At 29.6% G+C, this 24,372-nt stretch overlaps 5 protein-coding genes across 5 annotated transcripts; 3 read left to right on the top strand and 2 right to left on the bottom strand.

The window, feature by feature from the left end:
- Positions 1–415: 415 nt before the first annotated feature.
- On the bottom strand, positions 416–3,469 carry LOC105366407 (golgin-45). The gene is made up of 6 exons (XM_011504843.1): positions 3,340–3,469; positions 2,727–3,271; positions 2,458–2,657; positions 2,243–2,371; positions 1,822–2,041; positions 416–613 (listed from the first exon to the last, which is right to left on the bottom strand). Exons 1-6 carry the CDS (start codon positions 3,407–3,409, stop codon positions 440–442), a joined length of 1,338 nt encoding a protein of 445 aa, XP_011503145.1. The 5' UTR covers positions 3,410–3,469; the 3' UTR covers positions 416–439.
- A 1,638-nt stretch (positions 3,470–5,107) lies between these two features.
- Positions 5,108–5,993, top strand: JTBR (jumping translocation breakpoint protein JTBR). The gene is made up of 3 exons (XM_011504841.1): positions 5,108–5,226; positions 5,315–5,551; positions 5,817–5,993. The coding sequence occupies exons 1-3, from the start codon at positions 5,171–5,173 to the stop codon at positions 5,977–5,979; spliced, it is 456 nt and encodes a 151-aa protein (XP_011503143.1). The 5' UTR covers positions 5,108–5,170; the 3' UTR covers positions 5,980–5,993.
- Gstcd (glutathione S-transferase, C-terminal domain containing) lies at positions 5,981–7,703 on the top strand. Its single transcript, XM_011504842.1, has one exon. The coding sequence runs from the start codon at positions 5,997–5,999 to the stop codon at positions 7,683–7,685; it is 1,689 nt and encodes a 562-aa protein (XP_011503144.1). The 5' UTR covers positions 5,981–5,996; the 3' UTR covers positions 7,686–7,703.
- Positions 7,704–8,137: 434 nt separating this feature from the next.
- On the bottom strand, positions 8,138–16,104 carry LOC105366404 (ubiquitin-conjugating enzyme E2 R2). Its single transcript, XM_011504840.1, has 5 exons — positions 15,309–16,104; positions 13,762–13,848; positions 11,604–11,701; positions 10,466–10,600; positions 8,138–9,729 (listed from the first exon to the last, which is right to left on the bottom strand). Exons 1-5 carry the CDS (start codon positions 15,480–15,482, stop codon positions 9,501–9,503), a joined length of 723 nt encoding a protein of 240 aa, XP_011503142.1. The 5' UTR covers positions 15,483–16,104; the 3' UTR covers positions 8,138–9,500.
- Positions 16,105–16,829: 725 nt separating this feature from the next.
- Positions 16,830–18,133, top strand: LOC105366403 (microsomal glutathione S-transferase 1). Its single transcript, XM_011504839.1, has 3 exons — positions 16,830–17,112; positions 17,197–17,358; positions 17,732–18,133. The coding sequence occupies exons 2-3, from the start codon at positions 17,242–17,244 to the stop codon at positions 18,053–18,055; spliced, it is 441 nt and encodes a 146-aa protein (XP_011503141.1). The 5' UTR covers positions 16,830–17,112; positions 17,197–17,241; the 3' UTR covers positions 18,056–18,133.
- Positions 18,134–24,372: the final 6,239 nt, after the last annotated feature.

The raw sequence follows: 24,372 nt of genomic DNA, 5'->3' as shown, positions 1-24,372 counted from the left end.
TATATAGTATGTGTACATATAAATAATCTTCAATTAAATTTAAATTGAAGCATTATAGTCCTAAATATTAATTATCTTTATTAATATAACTAAATATAAATATTATTAAATATAATGTTAACATTAGTTAATGACCACTACTTCTGAAATATAATTGATTAATATTAATATTTGTTAATTGAAGTTTTTAAAACTTTAGAAAAAATGAAAAATAAAAATATTAATTCATTAATTGACTTAAATTAAATTGACTTAAATTGACGTAAATAAAACTTTTAAAATATATTTCATTTAAAAAAATTTTCATTAATTAATTTGAAATTTATTCATGTAATTTATAAATTATACTAAACATATTTCTAATAAATATATATTTTTAAAGTAAAAAATTGTATGATGAATCCAATTACTTTTTTAAATATAATTATGGTATTTTTCATCACACCTGTTTAATATCACCACTGCAATGAGCACAGTGTGCTATGTTTTCATTAGTCGTTGACAGTCCAGATGATAAAAACATACGTCCACTTAAAGCAACTGCTGCCCCCATCACTGCGCTGCATGCTGCATCTTGTCTCCCTGGCAGCAATAAATTTGGGATCAGTAGCAACTATGGAACAAAAAGTAATTATAATTTCCTAACAAATAACAATTATAATTATTTTATCTTCACATATTAATCAACCATTATTATTTAACTACCTTTACCTTCCTTCATTTGTATTCTATGAATGATATCATTTAAAGAAAAAAGCTATTTTCATATCTCATATATATTAAAAACTATATTTTTAAAACATTTAACATAAAGCAACATGTTTTAAGATGTTTCTAGAATGTATCTTTGTTTTAATTTTAATGCAAGGCAATGTTATTAATTATGGTAATTTCATATGAAATTAAATTAAAATATAATGGTTAAAATACTTAATTCAATTTTGATTACTTCTTTTTTTTTATAAATATAATATATTTAAACGTGCAACTTACTATGAAGAAAATAAATATTATTAAAACTGTTTATTAAATTTATTTCCTTAGAACTATCAAAATTTTATTATTCCTATTAATAAACTATTGAGAAGATCTTAATTCTATAATTGAATTAAAAAATGAATTTAGTTTTCAAGTTATTTTTTGCTGTATTGTTGAATGTACGAGCTGCAAAGTTGTAATTTCTGATTCATTAGAATATCAAGTTAACCTATGAATCAAGAAAGCAAGGAGAAAATAAGTTGCCTGACTAGATTCTTTTATAATAAATTTGTTGCATTATCTTATACCATAGATCAGCATTAGTAGGTCTAATATGACAATTAATAAAAATTAATGATATAACAGTCTAATATACAACTAATAATAATAATAGTAACAACAACAATAATAATAATGAATAATCAAGTCATAGATTTAAAATTTAAATTGAAATAAAACTAATCGAATGAAATTAATTCTCTAAGTAATTGATCATTTTATTTTCTTAATTATTTTAATTTATTATTTTTTTCAAATCTTTGTTTTTTAGATATTGTAACATCAATATGCATTTTAAAATATTATCTTTTATTAATACTTGTGAGTTCTAAATGTAGGAGAATACACTAGAGCGATAAATTATCCTGTTGTACAGCACTAATGTAGCAAGTGTTCAACGTACAGCACTAATGGTTCTCTGACATTACCTTTTACTTAAAAATTATGAATATTCAATTTTAAATATACATATTGATTAATTAAGAAAATACTAGACGGTAATAAATATATTAAATATCAGACATTGTTGTTTTTTTCTTCAATGCAAATTAAAAAATTGAGTACCTGTTCTGCATTTTGTTCAGCCAGAGTTTTCATTTTAAGACCGGTTATATTAATTTCTTTATTAAGGTTGATTTTGCCCATTCCATTAAGTAAATGCACTTTTAGCAATTCAGTCAACTGACAACAACCTTCAGAAAGATCAACTATGTTTGTACTTGGAAGTTTATGTTGCCTAGCTGCTCCGACAGGATCAAAATTTTCTCTTAAAATACTTAAAATTCTGAAAGAATATTTTAGAATTATTATATATACTTAAAAATTTTTATATAAATTTATTTAAAAATAATGAAAACATTAGATCTTTTTCTATGGATGAATCAACTTGTACATTTGTTATACACTACTTAAAATATATTAAATATTTACTTTGCAGTGTAAAATTTATAATATATATTATACAATTATTTCATTTATTAACTACCTATATGTTTTTAAAGAATTATCTCTGACTTTACTACGTTCTTCTAAAAGTCTCTTTAGTGTTTCTTGTAGATCTGTACTTCGTTGACATAGTGCTGCTTTCCATTTAGCCAATTCCTCCACCATCAAACTAAAATATTTAAATATATTTTCAATTTTTAAAAATAAATAAATATTTAATTCTATTTTTAATTTATCAACTAATGGATTTACTACCTGCTAGCTAAAAATTTACTTCTCCAGACTTCACATTGCCCTGCCAACCATTCAGTTTGTTCTTGGTGTGTATTAAGATGTTGAGCTGAATTCAAAAGAGCTCTTGCTAATTGTAACTTATCTTCTGTTAGCAAATGAACTCTTGTTTCTAAATCTTCTCCTACTGCTGCAACTAATAGATTTTTTAATTCACCATTTACCTAAAAATAATAATAATTATATTCATTTTATTTAGAAATTAATTTTTTTAAAAATAAATATTTAAATACCTGAGCTTGAAATTTTAGTTGATTTTCTAATTGACTATTTTCTTCTTTCAATTTTTGAACTTCAGCTTCATATTTTTTTTTTAAATTTTCTATTTCACTTTCAACTACTATAGATTTCTTGTTACTTTCATATTCCTTATTTGTTTCTTGAGTTTTTAAATAAGATAACTGAGCTACCATAACATTAATATCTAAATTATTCTTTGATACTTTATTTTTTTTCTTTTCTAAAGGTATAATTGGATTAACTGCAGCTTTGTAAGGTTCGTAAGGAATAAATTTAGGTTCCTTTGATTTCAATGAATGAAGAATATGTCTTTTTTTTTTTATTTGAGTTATTGTCCTTGGTACTAAATTTATTATTTGCCCTATTGGAGTAACTGGACGGGTAGAATTCTGATATTTTAAATTTATTGGATGATAGATCAATGCTTCTCCTAATCTTGCTTTCATAATTTTATCATTAATTTCTGCTGTATCTTTTAGATTAATATTTTCCATTCCATCACCTTGAGTTCTTGTTGGACATGTCATTGTTTGAACATCTAGATGTTGTTAAATAAATTTATAGAAAAAAAATTATACGTAAATTAACCTAAATCTGTTAACAAACCTTGATCAGTTGAAACGTTTTGTATGCTGTTTTTTCTAGGGCACAAAGAGATAGCTTCTTCGCTTATCATTTTTACAGATTTATAATTACCAATAATAAAATTCAATTGTATAAATATGGTAATATAGAATTGAACTCTGGTATAGAATGAAAATTAAAATTTCTTCAAGTAGTTGAACTATTTTTCAAGTATTATTGTGAAATATTAATTCATAATGGAATATTTCTATTTTTTTTAACAGTAAAAAATACGAAATTCAATAAATTCATATGCTTCAGAAATTATAGCACACGTATAATAAATATAAATATATTAAAAATTTCTACTTCCATATTTTCCGACAACGGGAATAGCTCAAAATCATATGTGTCAATTCATCATTATTAACACGAGTTTCTAATTACAATGAACGCTTCTAAGTATTTTATATTAAATGTATATTGAAAAAATCATTCTTTTTTTCTATTAAGATGCCTAGCTACATTCGCATATCATTACTATATTATTTTCACTAATTCTATGAAACTGGTAGTTTTAATAGTTCTGGGAAACGCGCCTAATACAAATATTGGCTAATAAGGAATAAATTTTAGTAACAAATATGCTAATATTATGAAATTAAACAAATTGTGATAATAAACTATGTAATACAACTAAAATAATCTTATATAAAATATGTTTAATTCAATGCAAATTAATAAAACGTGATCATTGAAAATTGTGTATGTAGAAATAAGTAAAAAGAGTGTACTTATTATTCAAAGTTTTAAATTTAAGTTCGTTTTAAGTATATATAATGTTACTGATAGTAAATAACAGTATTACGTAACACTAAACGTTTTCTTCGGTATCTCTAATGGTACACAGCATTTCATTCATGATAAACACAGCGTCATTTAAAATTAAAAAATGACATACCTAGAAAAGAAGATAATTTACAACATTTTTAAATTACGTTTTTCAATTTTCATTTGTATCGTAATTATATAAGTAAAAATGTAAAAAAATGAAATCCTTGTTTTCAACATACAAAAATATGTATATTGAAAAAATTTGTGATAAATGTAAAAAAAACAATCTTACTCATAACTATACTTATTGCTATAAATTCTAATTAATTTAATTAAAAACAAAATATTTTCCATAATACCGTGTAATATAATAATAATTTGATATATTATTTTATTGAATGTTATTTTCTGTTTTACAATTTACAATTCACAAAATAATTAAAGAAATCACATATAATAATCCTTTAAAAAACAATGACAGTCAATATTAATTAATTTACATTTTTTGCAAAATGCATTATTTTGAATTTTTTAAAAATAGTATTAAATAATTTATTTTAAAAAATAATTACAAGTTTAATTTTATATTAACATATTGAAAAAACGGTTTTGTATATGTAGATAAAATATTCCATAAAGCACTATATTAAGGACAACTGTATACAACTTTCTTTATTCATCTGGAAAATTATATTGCTTAGTTGTGATTTACAAAATACCCATATTATCTACTTCACTGCGATATCTATAGTTTTTGCATTCAGGGTTGGTTACTCAAATTTAGCGCCGTTGTAAAACCAATGTTCCCATTGCCTAATGTAGTTCTGAATAATAAAACCAGAAATACTCTAGAGACACAGAAGATCACATCAACTATGCAATCTGCATATTCAAACAAATGTAGTAGAATATAATCACTTTATTATTATTATTATATTTATCAGACAAAAAATTTATTCAAAATTTACAAACAAAATAAAACATATTTTCAAAAAGTAATAGAATAAAATTTAGTATTTTTATTACACTGTTCATCGATATGATAGAATCGTGTTCCAAAAAACGTATGCTATTAGGTATAACCTTATTAGGGGGGTAAGGTACTTTTTTTAATATAAAATTTAAATATATTATTTATTTCTTTATTTAAACTTCCACTAAAATTTTCTTTAATTTTCGCTAGGTTAACAATTTTAGTTTTGATAATTGAAAGCCACTGGACTGATCATACTACAGGAAAAATATTTGTTGAAAATATCGAGGCTAATTCCACTTGCTTCTCTGGAGAAGACTTTAAAATAATCTCTGAATGTAATCCTTGTACTGCTTTTGAAATAGCTAGTCAAAGTATTGGAGTATGCACCAAAACAAGATATAAAGAAATTGTTGAATGTAAATCTGGAGAAAAAATTATAAGAAGGTATGTTTTTTTTTATTTTTGAAAAATAATTTTAGCATGCTTCTACTATAACTTATCGTATAATCATTTATATTTTATATTAAGAAATGAAAATATGATCCATAAATGAATGAACTTTATTTCTATAAATTATAATAAAAATATTTCTTTATTTTAATTATCTTGGCTTATACATTTATTAGGTTTAACAATCAACGATAGCAATTTTATTTTTTAATTCAAATTTTCGTTTTAATTTTATGGATATATATTTTTTTTATTATAGTTGCGATAGAGTTGCATGGTTGGAAGAAAGAACTTTTTGGAAATTTGAGAGCTTTGCATTTAGTGGAGCTATTATATCTTGTATTATTGTATTTTGGAGAGAAAATATTCTTAGACAACGAGTTATAAGAAAAGTAGCAAGACAATTGAGAGGCAGTGTTTGAATTGGTATTATAGAACTATGGCTAAGGTTCATTTGAAAGTTTTCACAGCAGATAGCTTATGTAGTGTTCCTATTGAAAGTCTCATAACACTTTTTACAATAAAGTATTGCAATTCTAGTGTGCAAATAGTATTTGTAAAAGATACTAAACCTGTGGGAGAAAATTCATTTATTATAGATATCTCTACATTTCAGTATGAATTTATTGAATATTTTCAAGTATCAAAAATTGCAAGATGTTGTGAATTTCCAAATTTAGAAGAAAATGATAACAGCTGTATTGCAGGACTGTGTGCTACTTTACGACAAATAATCCAAAATGTTCTTATTGAACAACCTCTGCATTATTGTAAAGAATTATTGGGTTTTAAAGAATCTTGCTTATTATCTTGTTCTGAAGGAAGCGTTTGGACTAGATTTTGTGAACTAGATATTATATCAACAGTAAGATCAATAATTGTAGAAAATCAAGACAGCAATTTGCCTATTGCTTTAGCTAGATTTGAATATCATATGTCCCAGCCTGTACGATTACATAATCTATGTAAATATACAATGTCTAAAAAATTTATTGATAATAAAATAAAGCAACATGAAAACACTGTTCCAGAACATATTTTTGCAGAAGGTTTAACTCTTACATTGGCAGACATCATTATTTTTGTATGTGTTCATATGATTTTCAATTTCATTAGTAAAAAACATGTTCATAATATTATTCCATTAACATTGAAATGGTATGAAAATATACTTACCAATCAAAATATTTTAAAAGTTTTAAACATTTTTTATATAAAAAGCTTAGATACCGAAAATTTTATATTTAACTATACGCTTCCTTGTATTGAAAATAAAAGTCTGTACAAAACTGATCCAAAAAGGTACAAACCTAGAAATCGCATTTATACTCGCCAAGAAGATATTGAATATGCATTAGGATTAATCAGGAAATCAGAAATGCAAATACAAATTGATGAATGTTTTGGGCAAGAAATAAATCTAGACTGGGAAAGTATTCCTTATGATGCTACACCAGAAGGTGGAGACCTACCTAGTACTCGTTCACAAAGAAAATTTCAACAACTTGAGAGTTTATGTAAACCTATTTTAAAACTTGCCAAAGAAGGTAATACTATTGTTGATTTTTGTTCAGGAGGTGGTCACTTAGGAATTCTTCTTGCTTATTTATTACCAAATTGCAATTTAATTTTATTAGAAAATAAAGCAAAATCTATGAAGAAAGCTAAAGAAAGAATTAAAAAATTATTATTAAGTAATATAACATTTTACCAGAGCAATTTAAATTATTTTAAAGGACCTTTTGATATTGGCACGTGTTTACATGCATGTGGAGTAGCTACTGATTTAGTACTTCAACAGTGTATTGAAAAAAATGCAATTTTTGTTTGTTGTCCATGTTGTTATGGTTCTTTGAAAGACTGTCATTCTATTGTTTATCCAAGAAGTCAAATATTTAAGGATATAATGGATCAACAAAGTTATTTAGTGTTAAGTCATGCAGCAGATCAAACACATGGTATTAATAATGCTAAAACAAAACAAGGATATGAATGTATGATGTTAATTGATACTGATAGGAAACTGCAGGCCGAAGAGTGCGGTTATTCAGTGCGTTTAAATAAACTTATACCTGAAAGTTGCTCTCCAAAAAACCATTTACTTATTGGTTACCCGAGACTAAAATAGGGCATAATTCATGTAAATAGTGTGCATCTGTGTATGTGTGTGTATGTGTATGGATTGATAAGATAAATTTTTAGATGCCTCCTTAGTACTATTATTTTTTACTACCTTTTTTAAAATTCATATTAAATAGTTATTGCATATTCAAAATCTTATTTATTAGAGAAAATTGAAGATTTTAATATATTTTTATAAAATAAAAAAATTATAATTCTAAGATGTGCATAGTAAATTAAAAATAATTGTATTAAATTATAATTATAATTATTATTATAATTAAATGATAAAGTATATCATTTATAAAATTAAGTATGTATATTATAAATTTTGGAATTAGTGAATTGGTATATTTGTTTAGAACTGATAACATGAATAAAAATTTAAATAAAGTATAAATAAATAATTAGATAAATAATATTTCATATTGTAATAAGAATGTTATACTGCAATTGACTGTTTAATATAGGAGAATTTATTTATAAACATGAAGTAATTCATTAACGCACGATATATTTACAATTAAGTCATACAAATCATACTAAATAATTCATCGATCAACGTCTTTGTTAAATCCTATTTCGTCAATTATGCGAAAAGGCTTATTTTCGCGAAAGACGATACTCGATATTAAGAGATCTTTTGCAAAATTACGAGCTAAACTAACATTGTCGTAAGCGCAACGTAATGCACAGATGATATCGGGATACATAGATATATTCGATACCACTATAAAATAGATGTAATACAGTAAATATTAATTGTGAACGATAAAAAGAGGATTATTGAAATAAGGATTGGGATATAAAAAAAGAAACAAAAATTGACGGATATTGAACAGGTGGAAGAATAGGGTCAGTTTGAAAGAACAAAAAACATTCGATATACCGTAGTAAAGTAATAAACATAGCAGAGTATGATAGATAATTTATCTAAAGTAACACTCGAGCTAATTCTTAAACTTTTATAAAGAAGACTTGTACGTATTCATAAGTTCGAACGCAAGACAACATAATGTCAACGATCTTTCTCTCTACTTCTATCTCTCAGCTTTTGTTTAGCCATATCACAAAATACCAAAAATTTCCTTGATGTTTTGCAGTGTTGTGTATTATTTTATTACTCGTCAGTAAAGAAGCTCGTTATTTTTTTCGTTTATTTTTATTTATTTCCACTAGGAACTCGTTCACTATGACCGAGCCCGTTCTTGTTTTTTGACTTTCTAAGAGCACAAATAAGCACAGAAAAATGGAATATCTTATCTCTTTATTTTGTTCTCTTAAACGAAAGATAATCAAATCATAAATTTATTTCCTAGATTTCAAATGAATATTTATAGCGCCGAACTCATCTTCTCTTCGCGCTGTTTTTCCAACCTTCAAACTTTGCATGTACATTAGCATACACATGTATGCACAATTCGACAAATAATTGAAAGTAGTTCTTATCCAACTATATCCATATATGCATCACTGAGACGCATTTCGTTTTCATATATTAATAAGCTTCAAGTCGGACAAAATGTTTTCACATATTTTTTTTTCATTTTTTTTTTTAACTTTTCAATAGTTTACGGGAAACTTAAGAGTGAAAATACAGATACGGAAAGTAGATACAGACTTAGATAGGAGATGGGAGATACGGGTTCACAGTGGTAAAGCGGAATTCGGGCACGGTCCGATTAAGAAGCTCAACAATCGATGAAAACCTATATTCATGTACAGAAAGGTATGGATGCAGAAAGCAGCACTGCTGGTTGTTTTGTTTGTGTTTCGCGTCCTTCTCGAATCGTCTTGATTGTCGCATTACTCAAGAAATGGATCACGACTCCCCGTTACCGCTGTCATCACCGTCTTCATAGTCACTTGCACTCAGAGGCTCGTCATCGTCATCGTCATCATCGAGCTCGTACTCGTCATCACAGAAATCTGTCATATCGAACTGCTGCTCGGCAGGCCTCGCTCGCGTTTTAATGCAATAGTCCTCCAAAGTTACCGGCACAACAATACCCTCCTTCTCTGCCTCCACCTTCGCTGCCTGGGCCTGCTTTCTATAATTTAAACACAGTATAAAGTATTAATTCGTTTTATTAATACTAATGAACAATGAGTAATTAATCATCTAAATTGGTAGATAATTTATTCACACGAAAAAATTACCGATAGTTTTAAATAACAAACCTCAATTTATATTTTAATTTATTTGTACTAATTATATGATGTTAACAATTATGAATGGATAAATGCAATAAAAATTAGATAATGTATCTCCAAATGTAAACAGTGTTTGATATTTTTTACACTTACACTAGTCTATTATTATTAAGAAAATTTTAATCTGACCATGTGTCTGCGATTCTACAGCAGTGAGCAAATAAAAGTTCCTCACTTTTAAACTTTCTCTATTTGGAGTTGTAATTCATAATACATATAAATTTAAAATAATAAATTCACATAATTGCTAACTAATACTCGAATGTTTTTGAATTACCTATTTGTTAAAGAAAAAGAAATTAACAAATACATTTATTTATATTACAAATCTCTTGTGCATTATCAGTATAATCCTCAATCATTTTTCAACTCTTCAAAATAAAGCGCGTAAAATTATTAAAAAATTTAACGAGTAAACATTGGCTTTTTGACACTATTATTCCCGATTCCTTAATCAAACAATGCACCATTAAGAGTCACCCGTAAAGCTTTTGTTAATTTTTACAAAGCATTTTATTAATCGAAACCAGTAAACAAATATTTATTCTTTTCTTTTTTTCCGATTTCTCTCACCTGATAATATTCTCATATTCCTTGTCTCGACCTTTGGAGTCACGCCAGCGCCTATACATCACAGATGCGTCCACATTGGCCGGACTATAAGTGTTAGGCTCGTTCAGAAGCGAAATCACCGACAGCAGAATCGTTCTACGTAGCAAAAAATTACATTAAAAAATGGTGAATGTCTCGTCTACACCGCCTTCACCTCTTCTAAACGTACTCTATTGCGTTTATAAGCATCTAGAAATTATATATTATGTTGATATCCAGAAGAAAAAAGTAAATTCTGGCAAGCGGCACATTATTTAAAATATCCGAATTTATTTCACGTCTATATAACTTATTATTATTTGCGAGTATACCAATATATGAAAATACACGATTATCGTTATGATGCATTAGTTTTTTTGTATTAATGAATTTAATATGCGGAATCTCAAATTCAATTATAAATTTACGGAGGTTAATAATGCATTTGGCAAACTACCACACGAATTGACGCTCATTTGCTTAAATGAAGGCTTAAGATATGGATAAAACCTTAGAGCCTTCTCCAACGTAACATTAAAAAAAAAACGTGATTGTAAATTCATCAATACCATATTATGATAATGTAAGCCATAATAATAAATTTTTAAATATTTACTTTCTTAATATTCAAAATTATTCGGCGATTGAAATAGAATTTAAAACTATGAAATTCAATAATGATTAGAGCCTAAATAATTTTTTAATTAAATTCCGGGACTTAAATATTTAAGGAACAGTGCTTACATTTAAGAAAATTACATAGTGCATTAATTTTCGTTCTTTCGTTCAAAGTGGCACCTGCTTTTCTGCTTTAAAAATGAATTTAAAATGGTATCCATTGTAACTTAAATGAGTAGGTTGTCGAGCTTACAATTTTAATTAAAATTAATTAAATCATTCATTTTTGTTTTGTTTTATTTTTGTTTCATTGACAATGACGAATAATAATAATAATAATACTGTTTTTAAATAGTAAATTTGAGCAAAGAAAAATGTAAATAAATAAAAAGCAGTTTATAGCAAAAAACAATGTGTAAAAGAATCCGATGGCCACTTTGTCAAATGAAAGAGTCATATCAACACACTTCGACAATGAAATAAGAAGGCAAGTTTATCTCACCTGACGTTCTGCGTTGGATTCCACCTCTCGCAGGGCAACTCGCCGCTTTGCGGATCGTCCACGGGCGGATGTAGAATGGATATGCAGAGATCTCCATTCTGTAGTAGACGTGAAAAGTAAAAAAAAAAAAAAAAACAAGAAAAAAAAGACAATGGTGAAATTGAAAGATAATAGATTGAAGCAAAGAATGAAATCGTGGATATCGAAAATAAACGACATCTTAAGGTATTCTAAGAGCAATTCTGAAACCCTGCTCCCTCTTTAATTTTCCTCTTTGTCGCTTTTTCCTTGACACAATGGCATCGAGCCAGATGGTTCAAGTTCGAATGCTTAACCACGTGAAACGGATTTCAATTATTCTGCCAACCGTAAATGTACATACAAACTAAGGAAATATACGGACCCAACAGTCAATAATAAAATATACTGTAGCTGATATCGACGCGTTTTACTCAGGTGTCGGTATTTTCGAAAACAATATTTAATTTCTGTTTTGAGTGTTTAGCACTAGAGTACTCTTCACCGGTAGACTCGATTTATAAAATAAGATGATCAGAATTTTGTTATTCAAATGCAAGTGTGCGATTAAGGAACCCGTTTATTTAAATTCTTAGACAATATAGAAGTCAATAAAACGATATTCAATTCGTAGCGCTGATAGTTGAAAAAAAAAGTTGCGCATTATAAAACTCAGTGTAATTCAATTAGTTTCTCATTCATCGACAATTTAATGTTTTTCTATCGCTTTAATGTAGAATTTATAAAAAAATTAGCAAATAATTACGATTTTATTACTTATTAACAAAGAAATCATTATTTCATATATTATTGCAATAAGATTACAATAAATTGTAAGATAAAGAATAACAAATTTCAATTGCTTTTATAAGAGTAATAGAATAGAATATTAAAATTTAAATTACATTAAATGAAGCTCTTTTAAACATATTTTTTTTCTCATATTGTGGTTATGGTAATAAGCTTTATTTGCTTGTAAAAAAATTCACAAATTAAAGTTAACGTAACATATACATAAATTTGAAAAGTTTATGAATTTGTATGAAGTTACAGAAAATCGAACTATTATTGAAACAAAGCAAAATATTGTAAAGAGATTTATCTTCTATCTTGAAAGACAGAGAAGTACATAAAGAAAGTCAATAGGAAAGATTATCGGATTAGAAACAAATTGACAAATTCTTTATATTTATGATTATTAACATTTATGTATACTACTTGTAACAAGTTGTAAAATGTGAAAATACATACATAAGAAGAGCTCATGATGTGAAACTTTCCGAACAGTACAAGGTAATGTGATAAAAAAAAAATGCAACCAGAGTATTTACTAGGCAGATTGAATGATAATTTGCGATTTGAGATCATCGCTGCGTATAAAGTAATACCGTATAAAATTATATGATCCAAACGAGCTTATGATTATTGACGCGAATTAGATTGATACGTAAGAATCTGTCGTTATGGGCGTATATGGCAATGCATATTTCGTCATTTCATTTTCCGCCTTCTTTGCTAAGTAAGTTTCCCCCCTCCCCGCTCAATGATAGCGAGTATTTGAGCCACACGTTCGCAGGTTTCATTGTTGATCCATCAGCTTATGCAGGCCGAATGAACGAATGAAGCAATCGACGTTATATATTCCTAGGTAAAGAAACATGAGTCGTTTCCAACGTTGCACGACCATTACTGTGCCACACATACCAGCGTTTTATTGAGAATCTCGATTCATCTACATACTATTTTCTCGCCGACAGCTGATGCTCTTTAACAGTATATTTATCTTGCATGGCAACAAAGAGATTCAGTTGGATTTGCACCGTAAGAAACTGAATGTGTTGACTAAGCAGCGATATCATTTCCTACCTAATATGGTGCATTATTTAACTATCGCACAACCTCTCAAAAAGAAGTTAAAACAAACACTAGCTACATCATGAAAAAAAAGAAGATTGCTGAGAATCCAAAACTAGATAAATTACAATAAAAAAATAATTTAATCTATAAAAAAGTATATGCATGTAGATATAGATATATAGATAGATGTTACCGAGAGGAAGAGGGAGGAAATAAGAGATAGAAATGAATAAAATGAAGACAACCTAATATCAATAGCTGTCATAAGCGTGCGTTCACTTACCTCATACACGTTTGGATGCCAGACTTTAGTCATAAAGCGTATGCTCGGTGGACTGTACGGATAGTCAGGCGGGAACTTCATGTGTGCCTACAAAAACATAAAATACGTATTAACGTGTAAATGCATGTGTAAATTTAATGGCAAAAAATAAGATTATAATTATGGAAATGGAATTCGCTCGCGAACAGGTATATTACTTTAATATCCTCTTAAACTAGTAGCGAGCTTATATCGTTAATTAATAATACCGTTTTAAGTACTGAAAAGATCCATGTTGTCAAGAATTGGAACAATGAAATATTCGTATGAAAACGTTCTTTCTTGTGAATCAGCGTAACGAGTTTAAAACAAATCTTACAAATCGATTTACCAAGTTTAATATCTTTAATTTCAAGTGAAATTATCAATAAAAACCGTATAAAAAAGCTAGCGGTTTCTCATTATTCTCATACAGAATAACTAAAGAAGTCCATTCGTATTGTGTAATATTTTATCTTTAAACGAGCTTCAACAATTACTTTAACGAAATAGGACGGGATTCAGATCGATCCTTATGTGCGCGAGAAACGCGCGCGACACGAGCTAATAATGACCCAAATATCCTAGTTTAGCAATGTACCCACCCTATATATCCTTCCTTCTCCCAATCTTCTATATTCTTCTCAGGTATACCTTTGGGGGTAACCTACTTTCCTCAATCTCGCGAATCACCACGGCAGCGTTGCATGCACACGTGACTTAACGTGCAGATGAAGTGACGAAATGGGGAAGTCTCTCTCCCTTTTCTATTCTATATGTTTCTACTCTATATGTTCATTGTAACCTCGATCCTAGTAACTTTAGCCATTAGAAGATGCAATGGTTGCAAATCGATCGCTCAAACTCAGCCAGGTATTTGCATATCCTAATAATAATTGACCGGACTTACAAGTTCGCGAAAGTTTATCGACGGATGGTAAACCAATACATGCCTAAGTTTTAGGGATTTGGAGGCACCAGGGCGCGCATTGGCTCTTCTCCTCGCAACACATAAATGCCTCATTTTCACATGTTAGAACGCTGCGTAATAAAACGGAGAGTGGTTTAGAAAGCGGATTGAGAAATAAAAAGGAAACGAGCAACCGAAGCCTATGCTGCCCGTTCGCCCTCCCTGAATTGCAATCTCTTACATATGAGCCAATGAGCGCCTTTCTGGACCTTTAAAAGCAGCGTGACTTGTGTCTCTTTAAAGATCTTCAAAAAGACTGAAGGAAACCGGGAGGGGAGAAAGCGAGACCTCATCTACGTTTTCGTGCACCAACAACCGACTCAGTTTTAATAATAAAGCATCGTCCAACAGCAATGGCACATAACTTTGTCGAGATGCGGAGGAGAAAGAGAAAGCGGAGAGGTCTTGGCCTCGGAATTGCGAGTAGCTCCGATGGTGGGGGTTCGGACCAGGAGAACGTTGGGAAATCGAATGGACGGGAGGGAATGGAACCGAGTCGGAGGGGTGAACAGAGGGAGAAGTCTACACTTCCGTTGTCAGAAGGTACAAAAAAGCTAACCTTAAAATAACCACCCTGGTAGAGCGTATCAGGTGGGCCAAATATCGCGACTTCCCACTCAAACATGTTGTCCTCGTTGACGAGCTTAACGCGGAAGCCCTCGACGGGTTCTTCCTGAAGACTTTTATATTCAAGAGCAAGCGCTCGGAGTGCGCTACTCGTTGGCTGCGACATTGTTGGTTTGCCAAGAGTTGTCTCGAATTGCTGCTGCTTGCTACTGCTACTCTTGCTTCTACTCTCTCTCTCTCTCTCTCTCTCTCTCTCTCTCTCTCACTCGTTCTTTTTCTCGCTGTTGCTGTCTCTCTCAATCTCACGCCACGACAAATACTCCGAAGTACGCGCGCGCGCAGGAGCTTATATTAAAGTGAACGTAAAAAGGACAAAAGGAAACGGAGCTAGCTGCACTCAATTATAGTTTTAATTGCATCAAGGCTGCATCAGCAGTGACATTTCCAGCGCACTTGGTTTGCTTTTGTTTGTCCTCCACTACAAGAAGACAGAGACGCATGTACGCGTTTACACGCACAGAAGCGTCGCTCGGCACACAGTACGCACACAATACGCACTACAGTACGCACCACAGTACGCACACAGAAGCGCACGCGCGCGCGCAGACAGGTAACTCCGGACTTAGTCCTCTGTTCTTGGGAACGAAACTCTGTCTGAGAACAGAACCCGTGTTCGTACAGCACCAATTCGACAAACGACAACGCTCCTTACTCTTGCACCACGACGCACAGCACTACCCGCCTTCGACGAAGTCGACTATTGGCGCAGCTCCTCTTTCTCTATTCTCCGTTCGTTTCTTCCACACACTCCGCAACACTCCACACTCACCCAGGTTCGTGCAACTTCGACTACGCTCGGCCCTCTTCCTCAATCGACTGCACGCTTCTTCTCTCCCACAACCGAACTTCGACATTCGGCCAGACTCGGCCACTACAAAAAAGCAATGGTGGGAGAAGAGGGAGAGAGTACATGAAACGGTCGAGGATCACCAAAGCCGATAAGAAAATCGTCGATCTAATCGCAAATTTCACGATTTAAAAACAAATGAGATTCAAATTTTATATTTACTCCGTTTGCCTATCTTCATTATCTTCCACTCACGTCTTATATACTTACATCTCGAAATGTCTATCGATTAGACAGTCTGCAGCCTATGATTACATCTTTTTTTTATATTATAATAAAAATTGAATTTATAAAATAATTTACTAAAATGCATGTTAATTTATAACTGTCATTGCTAAATATTAGGTGCATCTGTAATACAGCGAAATAAGTACGTTGTACGTGAATTATTGCACCTAGTTTTTTTTATCGTGAAATGGTACATTACTGTATGCATGTAGATGGTAGCACGTACGTTAACCACCATTAGTTGATAAAGAAGATCGCAGTAGAACACTGTTCAAAAATTAATTTTGTTCAATTTTTATGTAAAAAGCCTTTTGTAAAATAAAGAACAATTTACAAAAATAAAAAAATTGTTAGTTAGATAATAGATCATCAAAGACTTATGTAACGTGTAATTATGTATTTAAAGAATGTTCTGGGATTGTCAAATATGCAACTCATGATATATGCGGAAATAGTTCATAATGTATAATATTACGATCAGATGCCGATTGTGTATGTACATCTGCTTACAAAAAGCTATGTGTGTATGTTCCTGAGCGGTGGCTATTCGACCAAAGCTTGCGTCTTGTGACTCCTCAGTTTTCCAGCGTGTGAAAAAAATCCTCGTAAGATAGCGGAATCTTATTGTGACCGGAATTTGATTGTTCATCAAATAACATAGGTTTGCATTATTTTTACTTATTATTTTGTTATTCGATCGAGATTTTCATTTTGTTATTTCTTCTTATACAGTGTAACCTTGTAGGTTACCAAAAACTCGAATCGGTGCCTTTACTTAACGACGTCAATCATGGCAGAGCCTTATAATGCAGAAATCATGCGAGTTTTTGGATTCTGGACTGGAATTTTAACACTTAAGCTGTTGTCCATGTCTCTTCTTACAGCCAGAACAAGGTTTCGCAAGAAGGTACAACATTTATTACTTTTCAATGCAGTTTGATATACCTTCAATTTAATTATAATTTATATTCACACAGTAGTTTTTCTTACAACATATGAAAATGATTTCTAATGACATTTTTAATTAGTTTCACAATATGTGACAGATCAATGCATTTTTCGTTACTTTTGAAAAGACTAAACATTGTTATTATTGTGTTAAAGAATTTTATATTTCTAAAATCTTTGGATTCTTTTAAAAAGATTATTAATAGTTACATTATCTTTTTTTCTTTTTCTTTTTTATTATTATTCAATAATATAGTATTAAATACTTATCATTTTGTTTATTTAAACATACGTATTACCTAATTATATATTTATTATTTATTTCCATACAGGTTTTTGCCAATCATGATGATACACTTATTCTACAAAAAGCACGTGTAGCATATGATGATGAAGATGTTGAACGTGTCCGTAGATCACATCTCAATGATTTAGAAAATGTCCTTCCCTGGATAGTTGTTACATATGTCTATCTTGGAACTGGACCATCCAACTTAATTGCAGGCTCAATAATTAGAACCTTTGTTCTTGCAAGAGTGGGTCATACACTATCTTATGCTGTCTTCCCAAAACAACCTTATAGAGCTATAACTTTTTTTATTGGATTTAGTCTTACTGCCTATGAAGCATTAACAACAATTATCTACTACTTGTAATCAGAATTTAGAAACGTTTAAATACTTTATGACAAAATAGAAGTTTTGAGTATTGTGGGAAAAATTTTTTATATTTTTTTATAAATATTTGGTATGTAAATAAAACTATTAAATATGAATGCATATAATGAAAATAAGACTTATGGTGTAACATTCTTTTATTTGGATAAATTACTAAATGACTGAACGAAAAAATCAAATTGTTAATTATTCAATGTAATTGATATTTATCAATCATATATTTGCTTTAAAACATTTCAATTGGTTTTAATACCTCATATAGTAATTTAATTATTTGTAATGAATATGGCATTTATTGATTTATGAAAATTGATTGATAAATTTTTTATTCATAATATTTTAAATCAGAATACGAGTTTGTTTTAACGAACAGTAAACAATAACAAAAAAACAAAACAAAATATAATATGCTAGTAATAAATAAAGTATCAAGCTATTTTTAAAATAACTATTTAATAAAGCAAAAGATTAAGTTGAATTTCTGGTAAAAATAAATCTTATTAATTGAATACTTGTTTTCCTTGAAATAAGCTTGTCAAGAACTTCCATGGGGTAGCTTAATTTATAAATAATTTGTGAATAATTAAAGTATAATACGTTAATAAATTAACAATGGACATGCCTTCTTCAAATATTCAAACATACGAAAAATACGATCGGAAGGATTAGATAAAAAGCGATACAGCAGAGTGCGTTTATTAACAGGTAGCTATAGCAACGATAACGGACTTGTATGAGTCGGCGCATTCGGTAAATTTAGCGCGAACAAGACAAGACAAGTCGACGGATTATTACTTGATTTCCTATTCGCAGGTAAACGCGTTCGTGTCTCTGTGAAGCGAAAATTGGAGAACCGCGTGGATAGTATACTGCAGCCTCTGTGCAATGAAACAACAGATTTATGAAGCCAAAATAACAGCTCGTAACAAGCGACATATGCAGAGCATCGGTCGCTCCTCATCGGGCCACCAAGCCTAGATCGATTGAGGCGGTGTCCGTGAGTGAGTAAGTGTTACGCATCTACCTTCGTACGCACGCACACACACAAATTTATATACAACGATGAAGTCAACGAGACTCCTGTAGTCGCTCCTACAAATGCGCTCGCGTGCATTGTTGCCTGCTTATAGGAATGCAAGCACGTGAGCCGTGGATTGCATAAAAAGCGTTGATACGGCAATTAGACACACATTTCGCTTTTGCCACAATTATGTATAACATTGTTTTCTGCCTCCATTATAATTTGGAGGGAGTTGTACTGGAATTTAGATAACGCTTGATAGTGCCTATCAATCATATTTATTTAAAGCATCAAACGAGTTTTAGATATCATTTACCGTGCATAGAATTTCTTTAGTTTTTTTTTTTTTTTTTTTTTAAGACAATTTTCATTGATTAATAAAATGCTTAAAAATAATGTTAGAGAACTAATGAAGAACTTACCATGAAAGATTATGTAAGGTTCCTTCGAATGTGGATCATGCAGCTATATGAAGACTATACTTATTTATATAAATAATTACATTCGCGCTGGAAGCAAATATTTAAAATAAATATTCTTCAAAAAGATTTATTAGATCACAGTTTTCACATAAAAGTATTCTTAGAATGGAATATCATAGATTTTCTTTTGAATGAACTACTCAATATATTGCTGTACAAGAAAAACCTTTAAACTATTTCGTCGTTATTGAATTTACAAGCCTTGCATTAATTATTACATTTTTCGCTATTTATTTACTGCACAGCCTTAGAGTTAGAGCAATATAATTTAATTACTTTAAGTAGTTGACAGAACTATTGTGTTTGTATAAGTCAAGCTATATATTATAGGAATCTAATCATTGTTGTAAATCGTAATGTAAAGAATGAAAATGAAGTCAAAGGAAAATTTATAGGTTCTCGGCATAATTTACATCTTATCGGCACTGGAACACAAAGCGAAATTTAAGTTAAAAAAATATACGAGTATAAATAAATAACAGCTATAATCAAAATTTAATACGTATAATAAATAAAGCAAGGTTTGAAGGCAAAAGGCATCCTTGTGTGTGTCGTTCAACTCCTATCCTCCAAATGTTAGTATGCTGAAATCAATCTCACATTTGACTTTGGATCGCTCCCCCCGTAGAGGTGGCAAAAAAAAATTAAAATAAAGGGTAAACACGCGAGTCCTCGAATGTCGACCTCGCGGTTAGTGTCAGGGACACTTATGGTGAGCGAGTCATTACACTTTTGCGGTTGGTTGTTTTCGAAAATCTTGCGATAACCTTCGCTCTCTCCGAATAGAGAAATGAGGAATGCTGCCGCTACCACTACAAGATGTATTATAAATCACTGGTATATGTGTCCACGTTTTTTCTATTCAGAGAATATTTCGCATCGGGGAGTAATCGTTGCATTGCCTTAAGACATTGAAGTACAAGAGCTATGAATAGGAGTGTTCGTGGCGTAGACCCTCTCAAGGTTCTACTATAAATTTTTGTCATTGCACAATTAGGATGCGTTACTGAAATATCTCGAATAACAAATGATAGTTAAAAAATAGTTAAAAACAAAAAATTAAAAATTAAATTTTCATTTAAACGAATTGATCGTAATAAATGACTTTGATCATTAAAATACGGAAAACAATCCTTTAATTGAAATTTATTCCAGTTAAACAAATTTAATTATGGAATATAATTTTAATAGAATATTTTATTAGCGATCTTATGTTGAATACACTATTTATATTCGCATAATAAATCTTACACCATAATTAGCTTATCAAATTTACGCTTATATGAACCTTAAATTATCAACGAGGCTATGAACAAAAAATCCTCATCGATAGTGTATCATTCCATATGTTTCTCAAACATGCGAAAAGTCTCAGTCGTCTGAAAACTAGATTTTGTTTTATATTACAATTAAATTTATGTATTTACAAATTGCACTTCTATTTTGCATTAACAATGTATTTGGTAGTTAACGAATTTTATATGTTAATAATATTTTATGTTAATATTTGTTTGTTTTTTTTTAATTAATTGTTTCTTATTTTTGTTAGATAAATAAAAAAAAATATATATTGTCAACAGAGAACTAAAGAAATGAATTAAGAAACCATGGCTTCGTAACCGGGTTAATTTTAATTAGTATGCGTATTTTAAATGTCAAAATAAGGAAAACTAACATTTCTTATTAATTCGCTTCAGTTAAAATTCAAAAACAAAAGAAACCTGTATTATGCAGATAATGATACGGAAAACTACAAATTATAATTAGACATGACAATTACTAATATCACTTACAATATATGAATTGAACATTTTTTATGAGATTAATAAATACCGAAACAAATTGTAAGAATAATAATGATATAAAAATGTTCAACTGAGGTGTGTGTGTGTGTGTGTTGTATTATACATAAATAAAAATTTCTAAAACTACCATATAAAGGTTTAATAAATATAAACATAAGAATAATAATTGAAATAGCACGAAGATGCACAATATTTTTATTTATAGAATGTAATTGTAAAATAATTATTAGTATTTTTATTCGAATATTAAAATAAAGTCTTTCGGCGGTACGTTTTTGTTATTGTAATTAAACAAACACTTTCTGATCAATGAACAAAATATTAACAATGAAAAAAACAAATGTAGAATTGTATTTATCTTAAATTCGAAATTAATTAAAAACTGAAAACAAACATTGTACATAGATGCAATCATTACTTTTTACATACTTTAATATGATATTTAATTGAAAAATTAATTTTGTATACATAATAAAAATATAATATAAATAATTATTTTCCGGCTAAGATTAATATTGCGAATAACGATTACATACAAAAATACTCTCGTTTTAATATATTAGCCCCTGTCCCTGCTTATTGTGTACTTGTATATTATATATCAAACTGTATAAATGAGGCAGACGATGACATCAGAGGCTGCAACATGCAAAGGCTTCATCGTCCTCGACGTCACCATCGTCGTTCTCGTAGTGTTGCAGATTTTTATTTCCGAAAAACGTTGAGGGACACATGAGCCGTACACGACTCATGCCCAATTACGACTTATGTGCTTACACCATGTCAAGAACGACTTTTCTCTCTCTCTCTCTCTCTCTCTCTCTCTCTCTCTCTCTCTCTCTTTCTCTTTCTTTGCCTCTGACTGCGCAACTACATGCGCGCACCTAGTATATACACGGGAATACATTCGACCCATATATATTGAAACACCTCACACGCAGAAGTAACCCTATTAGCAATTAAAGTTGCCAATAAGAGTGCGACCATGTTTTCTTGGAAATTTCATGAATGACAAATTTGGTGTATCCCTTTCTATTTTTCGCGTACTAAATAAAAAATAGCCAGAAGGTGACAAAGTCTGTTCAAATGAGCAAGAGGGAGAGACAGAGAGAGAACACTAAAGAAATATCATTAAATTCGATCTTGTGTACTTATTTAATTTAAATTTAAAAATAAGTAAAAATTGTTGGGTTATTTTATTGCAAAAATTTATGAGACATATTTTTTCGAATAAATAAAGTTAAGTAGTGAAAGTACTATACAATAGTTCATACTCACAGTGTGAAATAAAATTTCTATAGAATGTAGCTATTTTAGACTAAAATTTTTTATCAATCCCAAAAAAAGGATTTCCAAATATTTTAAAATTACTGTTCTATGGTTAAGGTTTTTTTTTTATTATTAAATATTAAAAAATATCGGTGCTGTATATCTAATTGATATTTATTCAATTTTTTATAATATGCTTAAAATTTATAAAAATATTCTTGTTTTATAAAGGTATTACTAACAAGGACGACTTTCGGTTTTCCAAGTTTAATGAGACCCTGAGATATTTTTAGTATTTCAAGATAAAATCATTGGCTCACATTTTAATTACTTAGATCCTGATTTTGAGGATATAAAAGATTTCACGTAAATCCATTTCATTGTATAAAAAGTATATTCATAATAATTTGCAACTAAATTATCTATATAAAAACAAAAATAAAAAATATTTTGTTTATAGATGTATTCTAAGTTCAAATCATAATTAATTTTAAAATGAACCGTTTAGAATATTACTTTTTTTTATATACTTCTTTTTAATGCGTATAGAATAATATTTAATGTTTATACTTATAAATTTAATGTTTAGCTTTTTTAATAAGAGTATGTATTTAATTAAAAATGAAATTATTAATATTAATAATATTATTTATATTAATCATTAATACTAATAATACTCATAATTTAACTGAATAGTTTAATGAATATATACATTATAAAGTATCTTAGAATTATTAAAGATTTTCGAAAATACAAAGTCTCCATGTAAGATTAAATACATTTATTTCCGATTTTTATTTTTTATAAACGAATATGTATTTCGAAAACTCTAAAAATTAAATCTAATTTAGTTCATAAAAAACCCTATAATTCAATTATAGGCGTTGTCTTTCGTTTTCAATTATCATACGTTAAAATTGTATTAAATTCAGTAAACTGATAATTACAATAGTTTAAGGTGAAAATATTGATGTCTGCTAGATAATCAAAAAATTTTACGAATCCTAATCAGATCAATTTTTAATTAATTTAAAGATTCAATCTCGTTTCGAATATGTAAAAATCTGGCGATACTCAAGAAATGACGAATCAAAAAGAAAGCTAATTATTATAGGGATCCATTTATAATCATAATATAAATTAATAATATCTGACCATTTATTCTGAATAAATGAAAAGCACATATGGAAATAGATTGAAACAATACGAATTAAGTGATTGTTATTTAAATACACATTATTTAAATACATATTAAATGTTCGATTTAGTGCACGCCTGACTAATTTGTGACAGTCGTATAAGCGTGTTGTGAGATGCACATTAATCATTGGGCAGTCACGAAGTTCAATGAACTTGCTGTTTTATAGCCAAGTATCCAGGACAAATGTTGGGGACGTCGCTGAGGGACAGTAATAAGAGTTTGAACAAGATTCGCTATTCAGTGCACTTCCTGGCATCATCGGGAAAATCGTGGGCAGTCCCGAGTAAAAAGGCCGAAGTAAATGCGAGCTGAGAGCTCCGTATTTGGCTAAAGGCTCGTAACGTTGCGAGCAAGTGGGCGAACGAGACTCGGTGAATCGAGTCATCATATGCACGCATGTGGGCACTAACACATTCGAGCACCGCAGCCTCGAAAATCGTAGTTGATTCTAGTAGTTGCTCTCCTGTATTTCGTCCAGATTTCTCTCTCTCTCTCTCTCTTTCTCTTTTCTCTTTCTC

The sequence above is a fragment of the Ceratosolen solmsi genome, unplaced genomic scaffold, assembly GCF_000503995.2.
Source record: "Ceratosolen solmsi marchali unplaced genomic scaffold, CerSol_1.0 scaffold4, whole genome shotgun sequence".
Taxonomy (NCBI): domain Eukaryota; kingdom Metazoa; phylum Arthropoda; class Insecta; order Hymenoptera; family Agaonidae; genus Ceratosolen; species Ceratosolen solmsi.
Note: the sequence above shows the minus strand (reverse complement) of the source record. Positions and strands in the feature narration are given on the sequence as shown.